Source organism: Syngnathus scovelli, chromosome 8 (genome assembly GCF_024217435.2).
Source record: "Syngnathus scovelli strain Florida chromosome 8, RoL_Ssco_1.2, whole genome shotgun sequence".
NCBI classification, from domain to species: domain Eukaryota; kingdom Metazoa; phylum Chordata; class Actinopteri; order Syngnathiformes; family Syngnathidae; genus Syngnathus; species Syngnathus scovelli.
Genome location: NC_090854.1, coordinates 7,505,248 through 7,525,162, shown reverse-complemented (window position 1 = coordinate 7,525,162; position 19,915 = coordinate 7,505,248). Strand labels below are relative to the sequence as shown.

The window sequence follows — 19,915 nt, the reverse complement described above, 5'->3', positions numbered from 1 at the left end:
CTTTTTGTCTGCAGCTAGGCAGCTGCCATGCCAAACAGAGACGCTGCTGGTCAGGATGCTCTCAATAGCACCTCTGTAGAAGGTGGTGAGAGCAGAGGTGGGGAGGTCGGCTCTTCTCATCCTTCTCAGGAAGTGGAGTCGTGTCTGCGCCTTCTTGACCAGCGCAGTGATGTTGGTAGTCCATGAGAGGTCATCAGTGATGTGCACTCCCAGGAACTTTGTGCTTTTCACAGACTCTACTGCACTGCCGTTGATGATGAGTGGGATGTGTGTTGGTTGTTTCTTTCTGAAGTCCACAGTGATTTCTTTTGTTTTGTTTACGTTGAGAAGCAGATTGTTCCTATCACACCAGGTGATGAGTTGCTGTACCTCCTCTCTGTATGCTGAGTCATCGTTGTCTTTGATGAGGCCCACCACTGTTGTGTCATCTGCAAATTTGATGATGTGATTCGTTTCAAATCTGGCAGAGCAGTCGTGGGTCATCAGCGTGAACAGCAGGGGGGATAGCACACATCTTTGCGGCACCCCGGTGTTTATGACGGTGGTCGCTGAGGAGTTGTTTCCGACTCTGACTGTCTGCGGTCTGTTCGTTAGAAAGTCCAGCAGCCAGTTGCACAGTGAAGTGCTGACGCCTATTGTACTCAGCTTATTCACCAGATGTTGGGGGATGACTGTGTTGAACGCAGAGCTGAAGTCAATGAACAGCATCCGCGCGTGACTGTTTTTGTTCTGCCTCAATTGTTTCAGTACTAGCCCTATACTTAGCTATTTTTTTTATCCGTTGTTTTCACGGTAGTACATTGTAAATTTTATTTCCTTGTTGCACTTGTCTGAGTGGGGAAGGGGTAAAAAAAACGTATCTGAGTAGGGCGGGTTACGTGACGTCAGTTGGTGGGGGATGGGAGGCAAGACAGTCGGCCCGCCTCCTTGCGTGTACCTGTGGGAACATACGAGTGTTTGTTGTCTACACTTCATTGACACCGCACACTACCCTCGGACTTATAACATGTTTTTCTGGGAGGGAAAAAACTTGTCCTAGTATGTGGAAAGGTGTTTATAGCCCACGTAACGGGATCTCGGTGGACTTTGGAACATCAGCGACGCTGTTGTGAAGGGAAAGAAGAATAGAGGGCATGTACAAGGTGATGGGAAATATGATGCCTGTGACGCTGTTGCTGCTGGTGGTTTACCTTCCAACAGGTGAGGCTTCGTTTCGGCGACTTTATTTTCTTTTTCACTTTGTTCAGCCATTTTATACGCGTGCGTGCGTGAGCGTGCGTGCGTGTGGCATGCACTTGTGTTTTGAACGCAGTGAATTCAGGGCGAGGTCACGAAAGCAAACAGTTGAGGCTGAAAAGTTAATTATCAACGTTTGCAAATAGGGCAAGGCCGCCTGTGTCACGTGACCACATTAGTATATACTCATAACTTATATTCAGTATTTTGTGTCCACACCAGAGTGCTCTTTCACCCTCGTGTTGAGGGATCGCAGGCCTGCAATGGCCTTTGTCAGGCTCCTATCAGGGGCGGTGTTGTTGGGGATAAAGGTAGAGCACTGTTCTCCGAACATTGCACAGACAACAACATATCAAGAGCAATGCGATTCTGGAAGGCCATTAGGGAAGTTGTGGCTAGCTGTTCATGCACTGCCTCAAGCCCCGCTTGTGTCCAATTGCCTAATTTTTGCACGTTGAAATTGTTAGGATACGGATTCTAGTTATTGATCTGACTCCAAATTGCGATCAACACTTAACACATAAATTGCTATGTCCTAATCCACACACTGGCGCACCTAACAATTTTGCGAGTTCGTTCTGTCAAAGAGAAGACCAGTAGATCAATCAGACCAAATTTACCAATTATTTATTCCTGACAGAGCGCACTAATACAGGCCTGGGTCCCGGGTCCCTCACACTAAAACTCGTGCGTTTTTGTGACCACCAAAAGACGACATATTGTTCCGGGTTGCCCAGTTTTAAAGAAACACAATATGAATATTAAAGCATGCAAAATATTGTGAGATGATTGGTCGATGGCCATCTCCTCCCCGGTCCAGGTGTCGCTGAGGTCAGACGGTTGGGTTTTTCCCTCGAAGGCCGGTCTCATAGACGTGCTGTTGTTCTCGTTTCCTAACCGACCTTGGGATGGTCTCCTCCCGTACTCCCTATCCAGGCCTATTCCACAACACTTCGAAGAAAACAAGTTCATGCAGTTCGCACATTCCTGCCCCCCACCAATCCACACATGCACTCTAATACTAGATATTAATATGATTATAAGTTTAACACAACCTTAAAAAAATATGTTTGCAAACTCCCAAAAGCACATTTCCCTTTATTCCCTCTCATGACCTCATTTATGAGGTCATCACCCGTTACCCTAGCAAACAGCCACCAGCGCGCTGTCGATCCTTCCTTCCCCCTGCGGCTCATGTTGAGTCAACAGGGTATATTGCCCCATCGGTGGCAACGGGCCAACGGTTTTCTCGATCAACCGGACAGTGAGTAATCTAATACATGGAATACAACAACAACCGCATAACATCATAATCGTAGTAAAAATAGCCACAGCAACAAGCACAGACATGATGAGCCCTTTCCAGTTTCCAAACGTTTTCATCCAATCAGACCAAATATCGGTGTGTACACCTGAATGATCTTTCATCTTTTTGTTCAGTGTCCTCAGTCCTTCCAACGCCCTGGTCAGTCGGCCTCCTGGTGCCGTGTTGTTTGGGATAAAAGTACAACATGCATCACCAAACATTCCACATACACCATGTTCCTTAGCCAATAGCATGTCCAACGCAATTCTATTTTGGAACGCCATTAACGACGTTGCAGCCAATTGTTCATGAACTGCGGCGAATGATTCAGCTGTATAATTACCCAGTCGTTGGACATTGTAATGAACGTAATTAATACGGTCTACATTTTTATTGGGGGTGATCCACAGGAAGATACTTTCGAATCCCGAGGCCACTTGATTAGCGAGTTTATACTCATCTGGTACACCCCGGGGCACTCCTATAGCGTCAATATATGTTGGATCGTCGTCGTTCAACCACGGGGGCAAAACGTCTCTTTTGGCTCGCTTCAGGAGCTCCGCCAGTGGGAACTCCAGGTCCCAATTGAGATTCTGTATTTCAATGGGGACAACCACCACAGGCATTATCAAAGACACGAGGGCACAGATACCTGATGCGTTCTTCGGCAAGCGATCATATAATTTGTAATCACCACACCACAACCAGATGTCTGCACGAGAGAGAGGAGAGGTTAAATTCAGTGACAAATTGACTTGGCACCATGTAGGATCTATTGTCCCAATACTTATGCCGGTTCCCTTTAACTTTAAACATGTCATATTTTGTTGAGTCACATGGTTGTCAAAAATGGGCTTTGTTTTTTCCAAGCCTACGACTGGGAAAATATCATCATAAATTAAACAATTACCACTAGTACTGGGCTGGGTCAACACCTGTAAGATACAAGATGATTCTACTGCCGCTGGTACAATTTTTAACACTACTCTTGCCTTAAGACAGACCACACAATCTTCACCAGTAGTATTAGCAGCTTGTTCTGCCATCAAAAGCCAATTATTATTTATAGCAGTGACTCCCGTGGTAATCCTAAACCAATCATCTACGCTTCTGACTGCTTTTGCGAGGATTCGAGGGTTTGTCGAGGGACTCAAGGATAATTCTTGTTCGGCATCCTCACCTTGACATAGGAACACCTGCCAATACGGGTAGCCATACATATATATGTTTAACTGGAAACCCCAGCATCCAATTGTGCGGCTTCCCAAATGTAAATCGTGCGAAGTATTAACCCACAAGGTGATGCCTGTCTGCGATTTTTCCCCTTTTATCATTTGCTGATGTTGTTTTGCTTGAACACTAGTCCCCCATGATTTATACCAATCTTTGGTGTCCCGTACCAAATTTTTCCAACCCCTGTTTACCAACTCGTTGGTCAAATACCAATCATAATCCCGATAATCTAGTCCTCTAATCTGCCCGTTTACCAAACTATCAAACGGTATGGTAATTTGTACTGTCACGTTTTTAGGGATGCAAACCTGGATCCCCCATTTGAATGATTGAACCGGTTCGCAGAGTCCGCGGTGTGTCTGAGTGACCCCAGTCACCACTTGTCTTTTGGACCGAATGTTTAAATGGTACTCAGACACATTGTAATATGCTGTGGGGCACCCTGTTCCATTACAGTACCACAATGGTTCCTTAATTGGGGCGGGGTTTTTCAATTTATCGTTCAACCTCCCTTGACTTACCTTCCCCGCCATCTGCGTCATCTGAGTGGATAATTGTATGCCGTGACTCTCCAATGCCCTCTCAACCGAGAACAAACCAAACTCATTCCCTGAGCATTGAGAATAAAACAACCACATTTCTCCATACGTTAACTTCTTTTGTCCATGACATGAAGCAACAACAAACTGTCCAGCTTCTTTACATTGGTAAATACATGTCCCTTCTCTATCGGGTGGGGCTAAATCCAATACTTTCTTTACTTGTTGAATTTGGTTCCTCCACTCCCTTCTCTGGTACTTTTCCAATTTGTCATGTAATGTTTGGTTGGTCTCTGTCCAATTATACAACGTGACATACGTTTGCCAATTTTTGCTGTCACATCTCTGTCTCAAACCTTCCTGTTCCTCTCGTGAGAGCTCTTCTGTTGTGTTCGCCTCAGCTTCATAGACTACTTTTCCTCTGCATCGGTATTGTCTGTTGGTGGGTGAATTTTGAATTTGGGACGTTTTCTGCTGGATGGTCTCATCAATTGTCATCAATGCCCACACAAAAAGACAACTCACACATAGCACTCCTACTAAAAATAATTCTGAAAATTCCGAAAAACCTTTCCTTTTCCGTATTGTTCCTTCTGTCCCCCCCCCTTTGGCCGGGTCCGGGACACGGCCAAACAGGAATACCTTCATTCTGACGGAACAAACTCTGGGGCCGGACGGAGTTGTGAGTAGTGATACCACCGGCGTCCTTTGAAGTCGAGCTGGGCCGCGTGAGACGTCCTGGCCAAGACACGAAAGGGGCCCTTCCACCGGGGTTCGGTCCACTTTCTGGAGATGACTCGGACGTACACGTATGGCGTGAGCTGTTTCTCCGCCGACACGCCTTCCTCCGCCGCGGCCGCAGCGGATTTCTCTCCAATCTGTGCAGAAACACTGGACACCAAAGCAGACAAATAGGACCAGTATGCTGCATGAGACAAATTTGGTACCGTAACATCCTCCGGTGGGACGAGCGTCGTTGCTGGTCCCGGCATTAGACGACCCGTCATCAATTCAAACGGTGCGAATCCAGTGCGCCTGTTAACGGATTGCCGCACAGACAACAAGGCAAGCGGGAGCGCTTGGAGCCAATTCATTGTCGTTTGAGCCATAATTTTGGCCAATTTCTCCTTTAGTGTTCGATTCATACGTTCAACTCCGCCCTGACTCTGAGGATGGTAGACACAGCCGAATCGATGCTTCAACCCCAAAATTGATTCTACCTTGGCCAAGGCTTTGTTGTTAAAGTGTGTACCATTGTCAGAGCGGATCAGGGCCGGGAAACCATGCGTGGGGATGTAATGGGTGATCAAAGCCTTGATCACAGCAGTAGAATCTTCCTTCGAGCACGGATATGCCTCAGGCCAGCCTGAGTAAGCATCAACCATCACAAGCAAAAAGCGTTTCCCATTCACTCTTGTACTCATGTCGGTAAAATCAATGATCACCTCTGCCCCCGGCCACGGGGCCGGCTGAAACAGGCCGGGCTTTGGCTTCAACGTAGGGCGTGCATTGAACGTCTGGCAGGACTCACAATTCGCAACGAAATTCCAGACCACGTCCGAGAGTCTGGGATGCCACCAACTCCGGAGATGGATCATCATGGCATGGTGGCCCACATGGTGTGTGCTTGTGCCAGGACCTCCGCCATTAGCCTTCCTTCCGGAAGAGCGGGCTGGCCTTTGGGTCCTACCCACAAGCCATCTGATCGTTTGACAGCCTTTGCTGCCAGCCAGACTGATTTTTGTTGCGGGGACGTGGCATCCTGGGCGGCACACAGATCGGCATGTGAAAGCGACAGAGGCAAACAGGAGTCGGGGTGTTCCCCGTCCACAATCACTGGACCGCGGGACACCATCATGTCCGCTGCCCCGCCGTACCCGGCCGTCTGTTTGGCCAATTCATCAGCCGCTTGGTTTCCCCTGGCCACTAGGGTGTCAGCTTTAGAGTGACCAGGCACTTTGACAACGGCCACCTCGCTTGGGTATTTCAACGCCTCAAACAGCTGCAACATCAAGTCCTTGTGTGCAATCTCCGGGCCTCTGGCCGTTGTGAACCCGTTCTGTAGCCACCCTACCAGATCGATTAAGGCCGCCGACACCGCATAGGCAGAGTCAGAATAGATGGTCACGGCTTCCCCCTTACACTGCCGCAAGGCTAACACCAAGGCAAAGACTTCTGCCGCCTGGGCTGATGGGCGGGTGGTGAGCTTCATCACTTTAAGAGGCTGGAAGGAACCATCCCTCCACTCGACCGCAGCCGCGGCCGCATGGAGGGAGCCCTCTTTGTCTCTCCAACAGCAGCCATCAGTGAACACCACCCGACCGTGCCCGAGCGGAGTGGAATAGAGGTCAGGTCGGACTTTTGTCACTGTCTGGACCTTTAATGCACACTCATGTGGACCCACCAACAATTGATCTGCCATGTTCACTCCGGAATGGACATAGTTGACATTTGGAGCAGTCAATATTTTCAACAACCGTGTTTGTCGCAGCGGAGTCAACGTGAATGCCGCCGACGCGACAAATGAGGATACCGCATGATCAGTTAACACATAGATGGGATGTCCCATGACCGTGTGGGCTGTTTTGAGTAAGATCTTCGCCAGACCAGCAGCATATCTGGAACAGTCGGGTTGTCGTTGCTCAATGTTGTCCAAGGGGACGCTGCAATACATCAGCACTGCACGTCCATGCTGCATTTTCTGGTACAGAGCTCCATTCACAACTTTTCCTGAAACGGAGACATCTAAATGGAAGGGCAGGGTGTAATCAGGAGTGGCCAAAGCCGCAGCAGAGGCCAGCTCCTGCACCAGTGACACAAAGACCTCGGCAGCCTCCGGTGTCCAAACCAGGCAAGCCTTGAGATTCCTGGCCCCCTGTTCGCGGATCAGGGCTCGGAGGACACCGGTTTTGTCGGCAAAGCAGGGTATGTAATGTCTGCTATAGCCGCATAACCCCAGGAATGATAGCATCTCCTGGACAGTGGTGGGCCGTGGATGACGGAGAATGGAGTTTCTATGCTCAGGCGACATGGCGAGGCCGCTAGGGGTCAACACTCGACCTAGAAAAGTGACCTGTTGGCGACAGCATTGCAGTTTCTTCCTTGACACCTTGAACCCTTTCTCTCCTAACCACAACAACACTTTCTTTGTTCCTGCAAGACACGCCTGCTCGTCTTTTGCTGCAATCAACAGATCATCAACATACTGCAACAATAAAGTGCCATCCGGCATTTGGCATGGTTCAAGGAGTTCCTTGAGGACCTGATTGAACAAACCTGGCGAGTTTTTGAATCCCTGCGGCATGCGAGTGTATTGCAGTTTCACTCCATTGTAGGTGAATGCGAACACGTGCCGCACTGAGGGGGAAAGCGGAAGGCAGAAGAAGGCATTGGCCAAATCAATCACTGTGAACCACTGATAGGCAGGGTTCAATGACGCTAGGATCCGGTGTGGGTCCGGCACGGGAAGAACAGGAGTGATGGTGACATCATTTACTGCTCTCAGATCATGTGCCATGCGCCATGTTTTCCCATCTGCTTTCCGCACTGGCCTCAGCGGGGTATTCCATTCGGAACACGACACTTCCAACACCCCTGCGTCCCAGAGGCCACACAGAGTGTCTTCCATGCCTTGGTCCGCCTCTTTCGGCCAACGATATTGAGGCCGTTTGATAGGCTGCGTCTCATCCATTTGGAGATCAATAGGGGCCACCGAATGACAAAACCCGACATCAAATGGACCCTGGGACCACAGTGTGTCGGGCAAGGCCGCCAGCATTACCTCAGCGTCCTCATGATCAGTTAACTCCCTACCGTGTGTGCGGGACACCAACATCATTTCCAGCAATCCTGTGTCTACCATGGTTTGTTTAATTTGGTATGCATTCTGAGACTCAGACCAGTACAAATTAGGAATGTGAGTTTTCCGCCAATCGGTCTGTTGCAACAACTGCTTGACCATTGAGCCCAATTGTCTGGCCTCGTGTCCTGGGGCAAGAGCCAGCGAAATGTGTGGCACCCCTTTCTCTGTCATTTTGAACCACTGCATTTGTTCATATGTCAATTCAGTTGCCGCTGCGACTCCCTCTTTACCAATCAAAATGCATGATGAAGTTAAATCCCACATGTGCCCTTCAATTTCTTCAAACAAATCCCGATATACATCATCACTTTTTCGATCATAATATAGCGTGCAATGCAAAGGATCAACAGGTGGGTGGTATGGCGTCAGTGAGCAGATCCAAGGCTTCCACAGTAGGTAGGTCGAGAACACACCGCCACCAGCAAGGGTCTCTGGCTCCAGCCTGGCCCAGTAGATGGTTGCAGTTTCTGCTTCTGCCGGTAGGGGCGCCATCAGCCACTGACCATGTTGTTGTAGCTGCTGTGAGCACTGGATGCTGACGCCATCTGGAAATTGAATAATCACTCCCTCTGGCCCACACAGAATTCTGGCTTGAACGGCTGACAGCAAGTCCCTTCCCATCAAATTGATCGGAGTGTCTGTGGAATGGATGTATTTGTGCCACAGTCTACACCCTGTCCGGGTGATCACAGTTTCAAGTGGTTTGGTAAAAGGCAGAGTACGTGGTTGTCCCGAGAAGCCGACTAAAGTTGTTGTTTTCTTTGACAGTGAGGATACAGGAAGGGCCTAGTGCCACCCCAGGGAACACGTAGGCGTTGTTTCCCTGGCCGGGGTAAAACGAGCGTCCGTCGACCAGCGTCACCTTGTTAAACGGACTCCCGCTAGCAAAGATCCCGCGACCCTGATTTGTAAAAACAAACATAAAAGCACCACAACCACAAAGCTTCATCTCAATTTCTCACTGTCTAATGGAGAAGCGGCATCGTTAAAGTCCTACCTCTGTGATGTTGTAACATTGCTCTGCCGTGCCACACAGGGAGGGCCGGAGGTGGAATCAAACCCGCACCCTCCTAACTGTGAGGCAGACGTGCTACCCAGTGCGCCACCGAGCCCAAACATTCATTTTAGAGAGATTAATTTCATTTTTTAACTTCTACAGCTGTTGTTGCCAAAGTATTATTTCGTTACATAACATTTTTGCCACTGTTAAGGCATTCAGTGTTTATTTTGAAGCCAATTCAATCCATTTTGAGAATGCATCTATTATGACCAGGCATTATAACCCTGTGGATTGAGTTTAGCACATGGTTAACAAGCTCTACAATTTTTTTTTTTTTTTTTTTTATAAATGTTTTGAATATGAATCAAATCCATATGTTGTATAAAGCCGACTGAACTTCCCTTTCATCCCCCCTGTTGAGCCATGTGTCAACATCACGTGACAACTTCATGGCTCAATATTGCTGCCCATATGTATCGGTTCATTTGTACGGGCAGATAATATTGCTGCCCATTTGTATCGGAATTCTTTCTTTCTCAAAGTGACAAACCAATCCACTAATCGGAAAAAAATCAACAAAATAACTGCCAGTGAATTAATATAATAGTTAATTGTTGTTGTGTCTCAACTTTAACTACCGTATTTGCCGGTGTACAGGTCGACTCGGTGTATAAGTCGACCCCCTAAAATTCGACGGAAATTTACGATTTTATGATATATCCTTTGTATAAGTCGAGCTCAATTGTTGCATTATATTAAACTTCAAAATTCACTATGCGAAATTTATTGACGAAATGTGTTCAAATTCCGGGAGGCCGTGCGCATGCGGCTGTTTATAAGCACCGCGGAGGAGATCGCGGCCGGCGAGCTCGCGCACGCCGCCCGGCACCAACGGGAGGTCGGAAATAGCTCCAAGCCGAGCGGATCGGCACTTTATAAGCACCGCGCAGGAGATCGCGGCCGGCGAGCTCGCGCACGCCGCCCGGCACCAACGGGAGGTCGGAAATAGCTCCAAGCCGAGCGGATCGGCACTTTATAAGCACCGCGCAGGAGATCGCGGCCGGCGAGCTCGCGCACGCCGCCCGGCACCAACGGGAGGTCGGAAATAGCTCCAAGCCGAGCGGATCGGCACTTTATAAGCACCGCGCAGGAGATCGCGGCCGGCGAGCTCGCGCACGCCGCCCGGCACCAACGGGAGGTCGGAAATAGCTCCAAGCCGAGCGGATCGGCACTTTATAAGCACCGCGCAGGAGATCGCGGCCGGCGAGCTCGCGCACGCCGCCCGGCACCAACGGGAGGTCGGAAATAGCTCCAAGCCGAGCGGATCGGCACTTTATAAGCACCGCGCAGGAGATCGCGGCCGGCGAGCTCGCGCACGCCGCCCGGCACCAACGGGAGGTCGGAAATAGCTCCAAGCCGAGCGGATCGGCACTTTATAAGCACCGCGCAGGAGATCGCGGCGCCTCATTGGACTTCCAGCGGGCCGCGCACTCGCGCACGCCGCCCGGTTCAAATTTTCTAAGTGCACCGCACAATGAGATGCATGAGAAACGGCCTTGGTTACCATCACATTTGAAGCGATGAATACGAAGTTAAATTTTATGACTCGGTGTATAAGTCGAGGTCGATTTTTTTCGGTCGATTTTGGATCGAAAAAGGTCGACCAATACACCGGCAAATACGGTAGCTCAATCGCTCTCTTATTCTCAAATTTTAAATTTAGCTTTAAAATGTCGTTATTACATAATTTTTCTTCATCCAATTCCAGAAAGCAAGTTCTTTCCATCTCTCAAATTTTGTTTCATCAAGGCTAGGCATTAATGCAGTGTGGACCAGTTTCTGCCCATAAACAAATTGCTTGCTTTTCTTTACTTCCTATTTTTTCAAAATTGATTTTGTTTTGCGGTGCAAATCAGATAGACTACAGTCTAATAAATTCTTTTGTGCACCTACGTATATTAGCCAATTTCATCCTTTTAACACATAACACTGACAGCACACAGACAACACAATAACAGCAGAGACACAGCTCACAAACAATACCAACAAACAACGCTGCGCAAACGTCATCCTCTATTTTGACGTTTTGGTTACACCTTTTTTTTCTCATCAGTGCCTTTTATCCTTCATGCTAATGTTGTCACATCTTAAGCATCACCCTGCTTCAAACATTCTCTGAGAAACTCACACTTTCCCTGCCTCGCCCACAGCCATAGCACCCCCCGTGCGAGGGGCTACCTGGTGCCCGCGGGCACCGTGTTGGTGACCCCTGATCTATAGATATTGATTTTACTCTTCCCGTTTCCCATTTTAATCAATTTGGTCCCAACTGTAAAACCATAGGGGTTTCTAAAGTCGGGTGTTTCCAGTGGGATAACGAAAAGATCCTGTGGTGATTCTCACTTCTACCAGCGTTCTGGTGGAGAATCCTTGCCTATTGCGTCCACAGAACCACGTTATGTGTTCCCCACTGCTTTAATATGGAATACTGGATCTAGTGATACGTATTCCCATTCACACTCTCAAAGTCAAAGTCAAAGTCTCCTTTATTGTCAATAGCTCCGCATGTCAAGACACACAAAGCGATCGAAATTACGTTTCTCACTATCCCAGGGTAACAAGACAGAGTTCACAACGCACATACAAGTAAACAACACAGGAAAAATAAAACAAGAAGATGAACAATAAGAGTGATAGCACGCTAGCCGCTCCCGATCCACAGCAGAGTCCGGAAAGATGACAGTCAACCAGGCCACTGTGAACACGAGCACACAGCAGGCACGCACTGTCCGGTTCGTGGATCTTATCAGGCGAACGCAACCCATCTTGTCGTCCCGCGAACGAACGTACGCCAGTAGAATGGAAGGCACGGCTGGGCGAGGTGGGGTGGCCGCAAGCCTGGCCCGATGTCTCCGCGCTGGCCCCTCTTCCGCTGCCGACGCATCCCAACAATGCTCCAGGACGGAGCAGTCCGAGCTCACGACGCAGTCCAACCGGGGGAGGAAGAGCAGGCCAGTCCGGCGTCGCTCCATGACGAAGCAGTCCGAGCGCCCTTAATCTCTCCGCACCAAAGTCCAGAACGCCATAAAACCCACTTCCGCCGATGTTGAGCAGAACATGCCCGCCGCACTAGTAGCACGACGTATCACACGAGACGAACATACACAAAACTGCCGGACAAACACTCAGTAAACACTCACAAAACACCGAACGGGACAGAGAGTGGCCGCTGCGTGTGCACATCTCACTCAGTATTACGGAATTTTCGGCATCACGCGGACTCCGCTGACCTTTTTAAACGGATTTCTCCGTTGGACACCTCTGTCCTTTTATTTAACCGGTTTGTTACATCTCCGTTGTGTAACTTTTATTTAAACGGACCTCTCCGTTTTGGTACCTTTAGAACGGTCCGTTCTGTCCTAGGACTTTTATAGGGCACGACGAGCCCTCGGCCGCTCATTTCTTTTATAAAAAAAACAAACTCACCCTCTGGTTCTCTTCACCTCTGCACCTCGGACTGCCTTCAACCTTTAGATCCCAGCTGACGAGCAGCCAGCCAGCCCTTGAAAAGGATTCTAGGACCCCACCTAGGGAGGTCCTGCGGCGCGCGGTCTTTCTGGATCTCCCCTGCCGCCAGCTGGAATCCTCAGGTGTATTGGCATCCGGCTCGAAGGACCAATTAAATATTAGGTCTAAATACGATTAGACATTAAATCACTCGCTGGAATGAAGAGGAGAAGACAACCAGAACAGGTTTACTCGCGAGGAGAACGATAGAGAAAGCAATCTCAGTTACAACCTCCATCAATTCTGAGTCCTTACTCTACATGCCCCTCTTTTTAATGTTATGGTTGCCCTGGTTACAGAGGTGTTGCTACACTAAGGGAGGGGAGATTGTGTCTGTAGCAACGCTGATTAGCTAAAGAATGTAGTGTGGTGTGAATTAGCACTTCATTGTTGGCTCGTGACCCCCCCACAGAGGCCGTTCTCCTTCCTCAACCAGCCGTCTTCTCTCACAGTTGGCTGGCTCGTCCTCGACTGTGATCAAATACCTTGAAGCATGTTGATTGCCGGTTTGCTGTGGAACAAATGCAACTAAACCTTTGCTAACTTTATCTACTTGGTAAATTAACACACAATAACAATAAGTAACTTGTCCTAAACACTTCAACACACCTTAAGCAAACGTGAGGTAACTGGTATGCAGTTCCTTAAACAAACATTGAGTAAATATGGGATAACATTTATGCAACTACCTCTAACTGTATATAACCCTTAACAAAGAAAAACAGGTCTGATAAACTACAATCTATGAACCAAACCTACAGCTAAATGAAAAGGAATGAAGTTCCTGTGAATCAAACAAAGAACATGTCACCTATGCAAATAAGCCCTGCTCATTGTTAGTGACGGCCTCTTACGGGAACAAAAACACACAGACAACACTTATGTTGTCCTTAGACAGGAAGCATACAAATGGCTGACAGGGATCAAAAGACATCCCTATCACTAAAAAGGAAGAACCTAGATCAAAGGAAAGATAAACTCGTAAAGGCGAGACCTCCAGGTCTGGCAGGCCAAAGCTTCACTTAAAATTATTCCAACAATGGGAAATCCCCAATGCTACTTTTGTGGTAATTTGACACATTTCACTGATCAACACTTTAGGAATTGGTTCTTCCGTATTTTTTCCCTTTAATGATTGTTTACATTTTCAAGCGACTATGAACTTCATCATGACAGTCATGGTTTGTTATTTTTGAGTCTGCACTATGCAGTCTGCTTTCACACACTGTATACAATGCATTCAGAATCAACATTACAGAAGCAGTACCATAATGTAAACTGTATTATTATATTTGAGTCAGTTTGTCAAAAACCATTAGTGACGCTACATAATTCGACTATGCCTTTGATTACTGACAGGTGGGACTGCTGATAATGGAAAGGTGTAATATGTGTAAACTTGTTCTGTCACATTAGAGGACTCCACTTTGAGGACCTGTCTCGAGTAAACGGACCAAATGCAGACCAAAGAATTTGAGAATTTTGTTTGTTTTGCTATGTTTTCTTTTTGTCCATTAGAGCTGCTGTGCATCCAGGTGATTGTTCCAGAGTCGGAAAGAAGTACCATGTTGTTTGCATCTGTGATCCTTCGCTGCGATTTCTCTACTTCTGCAAATCCCCAGGATGTGCTGATTACCTGGAGATTTAAATCCTTCTGTAAAGATCCCATTCTGGAGTACTACTCCACAAGTGAGTCCTGCAACTGCTTCATTCTTCGCATGCAAGAAGCACTGAATCAAATTGAACTTCTAAAGTCCTCTCAGTTTCAGAATGAATTTCTCACATAAAAAAAATTTGTGCTACGATTGTAAAATCTTTTTAAAATTGTTACTGTCACTCAATTTTTACCATCACACAAGCATAAAAATTGATAATGGTTTGATAAAGGCCATCCATTGTGCTTTTATCCAATGTACAAATATAAGAAAATCTTGATGGCAGCACGAAACTTTTAACAACAATGATATAGTAACCATTAACACAGAAATGAGTCCAAAAGCACAGTCTTTGGGTTGAAATTATCTTCATGAAAACTGAACTCAGCTCATTTTGATGACTACATTCCATTCTTTATTTAATGTGGTAAGATTTCTCAAAAATGACGTCTGTCAAAGTGCTGTTTAGTGTCTCAGCATTTGCAATTTCTTATTCTTTTACAAGGCTCCTCATTAAATTACTTATTGCTGTGCAAAACTGTATTTTAATTCATACCCACAGTGAAATACAGTGGAGCCTCGGTTTTCGAACACAATCGGTTCCAGAAGGCTGTTCGAGAAGTGAATCGTTCGAATTCCGAATCATATTTTCCTATTACAAATAATGGAAAAAAAAAAAAATCCGTTCCAAGCCAAAAAAACCCGCCTTATTTAAGCATTTTTTCATTTGCGCATTTTTGTCAAATCGCTCAACTGCAGCGCACCGCCGAACGCGCAACTGCACCGCGCTGGTCACATTATTTTGACAGAGCCGTCGCTGAAATTTAGAAAATATTTTTAAAGTCCTGCTGTACTTTGCAAAATTTAAATGGACATCAGTGTGCAGGGAACGCGCAACAGCACGCTGGTTGCATTATTGTGACAAGAGCGGTCGCTAAAATTTAGAAAATATTTTTAAAGTCCTAATGTACTTTCCAAAATTTAAATGGACCTCAGCTTAATTTGGTCAGATCGCGCAACCGCAGCACGCCGGGCGCTCAGTGTCACATTGCTTCAATAATAATAATAATTTATCAAATTTGTATAGCGCTTTTCAAAAACCCAAAGACGCTTACAGGGAACAAGGGAAAGACATACAGGAGGCGAGGGGGATGGGGAAGAGACAATGGGATAAAATTAAGAAGAGGAAACCAGTTATGGGTAGGGGAGGTCATAGGCTTGAGAGAAGAGATAAGTTTTTAGACGGGACTTAAATATGGGGAGTGTGGGTGAGTCACAGACAGACTGAGAGAGAGAGTTCCACATCGGGGTGATGTGCAGGAGAAGGTTCTGTCACCGAAGGATTTGAGTTTAGATTTTGGGACTGTCAGACGTGAAGTATTGGAGGATTGGAGGGGACGGTTGGGGCAGTAGGAGCGTCTTTGTATTTTAGGATGGCTTTACTGCTCCCACTTGCTTCCTTTGGAGGCATGATTAGAGTTGACGCAATCCTCAGAGTAACGAGAACGTAATAACGAACGGAGTCAGTTGGCATACGGGTCCTCTCGGCTCATCTCGCGAGGTTCGACAACCGAATTTCGTCCGACATCCGAAGCAAAAAAATCTCGAATTTTTTGTTCGAATGCCGATTTGTTCGAGAACCGGGATGTTCGAAAACCGAGGCTCCACTGTATTATGCTTAGATTTAAAACCGCTGAATTTTTGTATGCAAATATTTTCAACAAAGACTGTTCAACAGATGAATATAAAAAATAAAGCTAAAATCCAGTTTTCTAATTTATTTTCAGATTATTTGTTTCTTAATCTGATCTCATTGTAAATTGAATTCAAAACATTTTATTGTCTTACATTTACATGTTGAAATCCATTACTTTACAGTAAAAATTATTACTTTTTAAGATTTTATTTAAACTTTATAAGTCTCTCCATCTAGAAATTTCTGCTGTTAAAGTGTAAGCACATGGCATTGACACAGATAAACCATTAGCAAATTGGCATGAGACTTGAAAGAAACCGGTTTGTTTATACTGTTAAATTGCTCACCTGGAATTTATTCCGTCGCTAGATTGCCAGCATGAAAGGTTTGTCTGCTTCATTTTACTGCATTTCCTGTGAGGACAATTGTAACCACTGTATGTCTGTGAAGGCTACCAGGCCGCCCTCCAGCTGGGTCAGGACCCAGCCAACGGCTGCCCGGACCGCCAGCGTACAATCCGTACTGTGGTCCAAAAGCGAGGCCTCAATGAGCCCATTCTGGGCGCTGAATACCGGAACCGTAAAATTACCGTTCAAAACAGTGAGTTTGTATATAAAACAAAGTTCGGGTAATTATTTTCTGCACATTTTAAACATGATGCTCATAGAGGCTGACCTGGTCATCACGGAGGTGATGTGGTGGGACAACGGCGTGTACTTCTGCACCATTGATGCCACCGGCGACACAACGGGTGACTCGGATCGAGAAGTTCAACTCATCGTGTATCGTAAGCATCCTCACTTTGTTATGCAAAAGGTCCCAGCCAATGGTTACATTCATAGCCAGGGCCATCAATATTTTGACATTGACACAATCTTTTTTGGCTCTCAACACCACCGCACTGGATTTAAAATGAAACAAGATGGATTTCAATTGCAGACTTTTAACCTGACAATATGTACATCCAAATCAGGTGAACAGTGTAAGAATTACTCTGCAACAGTTTGTACAGTGTCTATAAAAATGCACTTTTTATGGGTCTGACTACCACCTCATGGTTGTGCCATGATATGAAAAGTGCTGAAAAATAATTGAGGCATATTGTCGAGGAGGAAAAAGGGGTCCATGCACACCCGCCATCTTTTTTATGCTATTTGTATTTTTTTACCCTTTTTTTTTTTTATCCTTGATGTGTCTTCAGAATCTGCCACCTAAAAAGCTGTAATAGTCTGAAAGGCTTTATTCTTAAAGGCCCAGAGACACCGGTATATGTATAAATCGGTTTTAGTTAGCTTATGGGCTTATAAATATAAATTGACGATCAAAACAACGAAAAGGAAGCTGTTGCTCTGAAAAATATAATTTAAATTTGCCGCGCAGACGAGTTTGACTGCACCGAGCCGCCAGCCGGAAGTGACGTCTCATGACGTCTCAAGTTGTACGCGTTTAGCTTCAGTGAATGTAAACAAAAAGAGAAGAGGGGCCAGCGCGGAGACGTCCTGGCGTACGTTCGTTCGCGGGACGACAAGATGGGTTGCGTTCGCCTGATAGGATCCACGAACCGGACAGTGCGTGCCTGCTCTGTGCTCGTGTTCACAGTGGCCTGGTTGACTGTCATCTTTCCGGATTCTGCTGTGCATCGGGAGTGGCTAGCGTGCTATCACTCTTATTGTTCATCTTCTTGTTTTATTTTTCCTGTGTTGTTTACTTGTATGTGCGTTGTGAACTCTGTCTTGTCACCCTGGGATAGTGAGAAACGTAATTTCGATCTCTTTGTGTGTCTTGACATGCGGAGGAATTGACAATAAAGGAGACTTTGAGACTTTGACTTTGAAAAGTATCTCGAAGCGTGACGGGAGGGGCACAATTCAGAAAACATGCTCAGCTCGTCGAAAAAATGCGATTTAAGCAATAAAATTAAAAATGCGCCTAAAACCTAAACCAAACGCTGCAGATGTTCATTTCTCCATGCGCAGTGGTCAACTCGGCACTCTAAAGCCCCGACAACTTTTTACTATGCCAACGTAACCACAGTGATGGGAGAGGCACAATTCAGAAAACGTGCTCAGCTCGTCGAGAAAATACGATTTAAGCAATAAAATTAAAAATGCTTATAAAACCTAAACCAAACGTTGCAGGTGGTCATTTCTTCATGTGCCGAGATCAACTCGGCACTCTAAAACCCCCAAGAGCACTTTTTACTATGCCAACCTAACCAGAGTGACGGGAGGGGCACAATTCAGAAAATGTGCTCAGCTCAGCCCAAGTGAACTGCTAAATTCATCATATTCTGCGTCAAAAGAGGTTTCTGAATCGGATAAAATGATGCTAATATTGCCGCAAGAAACGGAGCTGTCGCTATCATCTGCCATGTTGTTTGGGTTTGTTGACATCCAGATGTACAACTTGTGACGTCACAGTAATGGTGCCGCCAGTGTGGCTTCGTGCAGGACCCGATGGATAAACTGGCATTTCATTTTAGCTTTATTCTTAGTAATCGGTGTCCATTTTTAATTTCCAATGCGGCAAATGTGTTCACTTTATACATTCTATCAAATTCCGTTCTAATTGGAAAAAAAAAAAGGGACGTCTCTAGGCCTTTAACATTTAACGGAATCCAATCTGGGTCCCAAAAAAAATCAAACTATCACATAGAAAGTGACAACAATTTTGATTATTATTTTTCAATATTTGTTATTCACCTAATTTAATTAACCATATTCATTCTGTGTCATTGACTTTATATGAGTTATCAAAGTGTTTTCAAGATAAGTGCTGAGCCAAACTATAAACTTTGTCATCAGCTCAGAATGATATGATGACTGATTCATATGAATCATGTATGGCCTAGATGCATAGATGGCATCAATTAAAGTAGTATGAGCCAAGATGCCAAGAAAATAAATGTACAGCAGCCCAACTATAGATTTGTAGTTTTTTGAAGTAAAGAAGTTGAATGTTGTGCAGTGGCCAAGTCAGTTACTTGACCCAAATCTTATGATGAAACTAAGGTTAAAATGCCTCAAGAAACAACAATGTCTATTGCAGTAGAGGCCTGGCAGGAATGAAATCCAGGATCTGGTGATTTTTATGCTTTCCTGACTTCAGACTGCATTTGACTGCAAGGGATTTGTAATCATTAAGAAGTGAACGGTTGATTTAAAGTTTGTTAATTATTCCCATTGCTTTTGGCCCCTTAAAAAGTAGGAGGCTTACATATGTAGAAAAAGTCTGCAGTTAAGAGTTTCATGTTATTTTCATTTCACGAGAGGTGGAAAGATGACAATTGTTTTCATGGCCCAATAGTTATGAACCTGACTGCATTTGAATATTTTCATGTATGTGATGTGTGCCAGACTGGTTGACGGTGCTGCTAATCATCTTGGGTGCCCTGCTGCTCATCATGCTATTGTGCATATGTTGCTGTCAGTGCTGCCCGCAGAAGTGCTGCTGCTACGTGCGCTGCCCTTGCTGTCCCAAGACCTGCTGCTGCCCAGAAAAAGGTACACAGGAATATTGTGCACATTTTTATTACTACAATACAGTGAGGGCCTACAAACAAGTCAGTCGGGAATCAGGATTTTAAAATCATCTGCTTTCTCATCGCTTTGGCTGTACTATGGCTTCTTCAGTAACACTTTCATGCACGGTCTGGCTGTATTGTCATTGTCAGCGAATCACTGACAGAATTTTGTGCAGCTTGTGTGGGATCAATTCCCAAGTGGTGCCCCATTTACTATGGCCCCCTGATTGGCAGAGCACTAGTTGAGGGTGTAGCCCAGGTATGGGCAAACTACGGCCCGCGGGCCACATACGGCCCA

At 46.1% G+C, this 19,915-nt stretch overlaps 3 protein-coding genes across 4 annotated transcripts in view; 1 reads left to right on the top strand and 2 right to left on the bottom strand.

Annotated features, from left to right (window-relative positions):
* Positions 1-900: 900 nt before the first annotated feature.
* LOC125973999 (immunoglobulin-like domain-containing receptor 1) overlaps positions 901-19,915 on the top strand; it is a 22,178-nt gene continuing 3,163 nt past the window's right edge. The window contains exons 1-5 of the mRNA XM_049728751.2: positions 901-1,200; positions 14,262-14,432; positions 16,545-16,694; positions 16,762-16,881; positions 19,451-19,597. Of these exons, the coding sequence (XP_049584708.1) occupies positions 1,134-1,200; positions 14,262-14,432; positions 16,545-16,694; positions 16,762-16,881; positions 19,451-19,597 (655 nt within the window). The 5' untranslated portion in view covers positions 901-1,133. The remainder of the gene's footprint in view (positions 1,201-14,261; positions 14,433-16,544; positions 16,695-16,761; positions 16,882-19,450; positions 19,598-19,915) is intronic.
* The window catches only part of LOC125974001 (uncharacterized), a 26,571-nt gene continuing 11,773 nt past the window's right edge, over positions 5,118-19,915 (bottom strand). The window contains exon 2 of one of the 2 annotated variants that reach the window (XM_068651719.1): positions 5,118-5,192. The gene's annotated coding sequence lies outside the window, so the exon portion shown is untranslated. Of the gene's footprint in view, positions 5,206-19,915 lie in introns of both variants that reach the window. The other variant, XM_049728759.1, reaches the window with a different exon arrangement.
* Positions 5,781-12,442, bottom strand: LOC125973997 (endogenous retrovirus group K member 11 Pol protein). Its single transcript, XM_049728748.2, has 2 exons — positions 9,174-12,442; positions 5,781-9,077 (listed from the first exon to the last, which is right to left on the bottom strand). The coding sequence occupies exon 2, from the start codon at positions 8,795-8,797 to the stop codon at positions 5,912-5,914; it is 2,886 nt and encodes a 961-aa protein (XP_049584705.1). The 5' UTR covers positions 8,798-9,077; positions 9,174-12,442; the 3' UTR covers positions 5,781-5,911.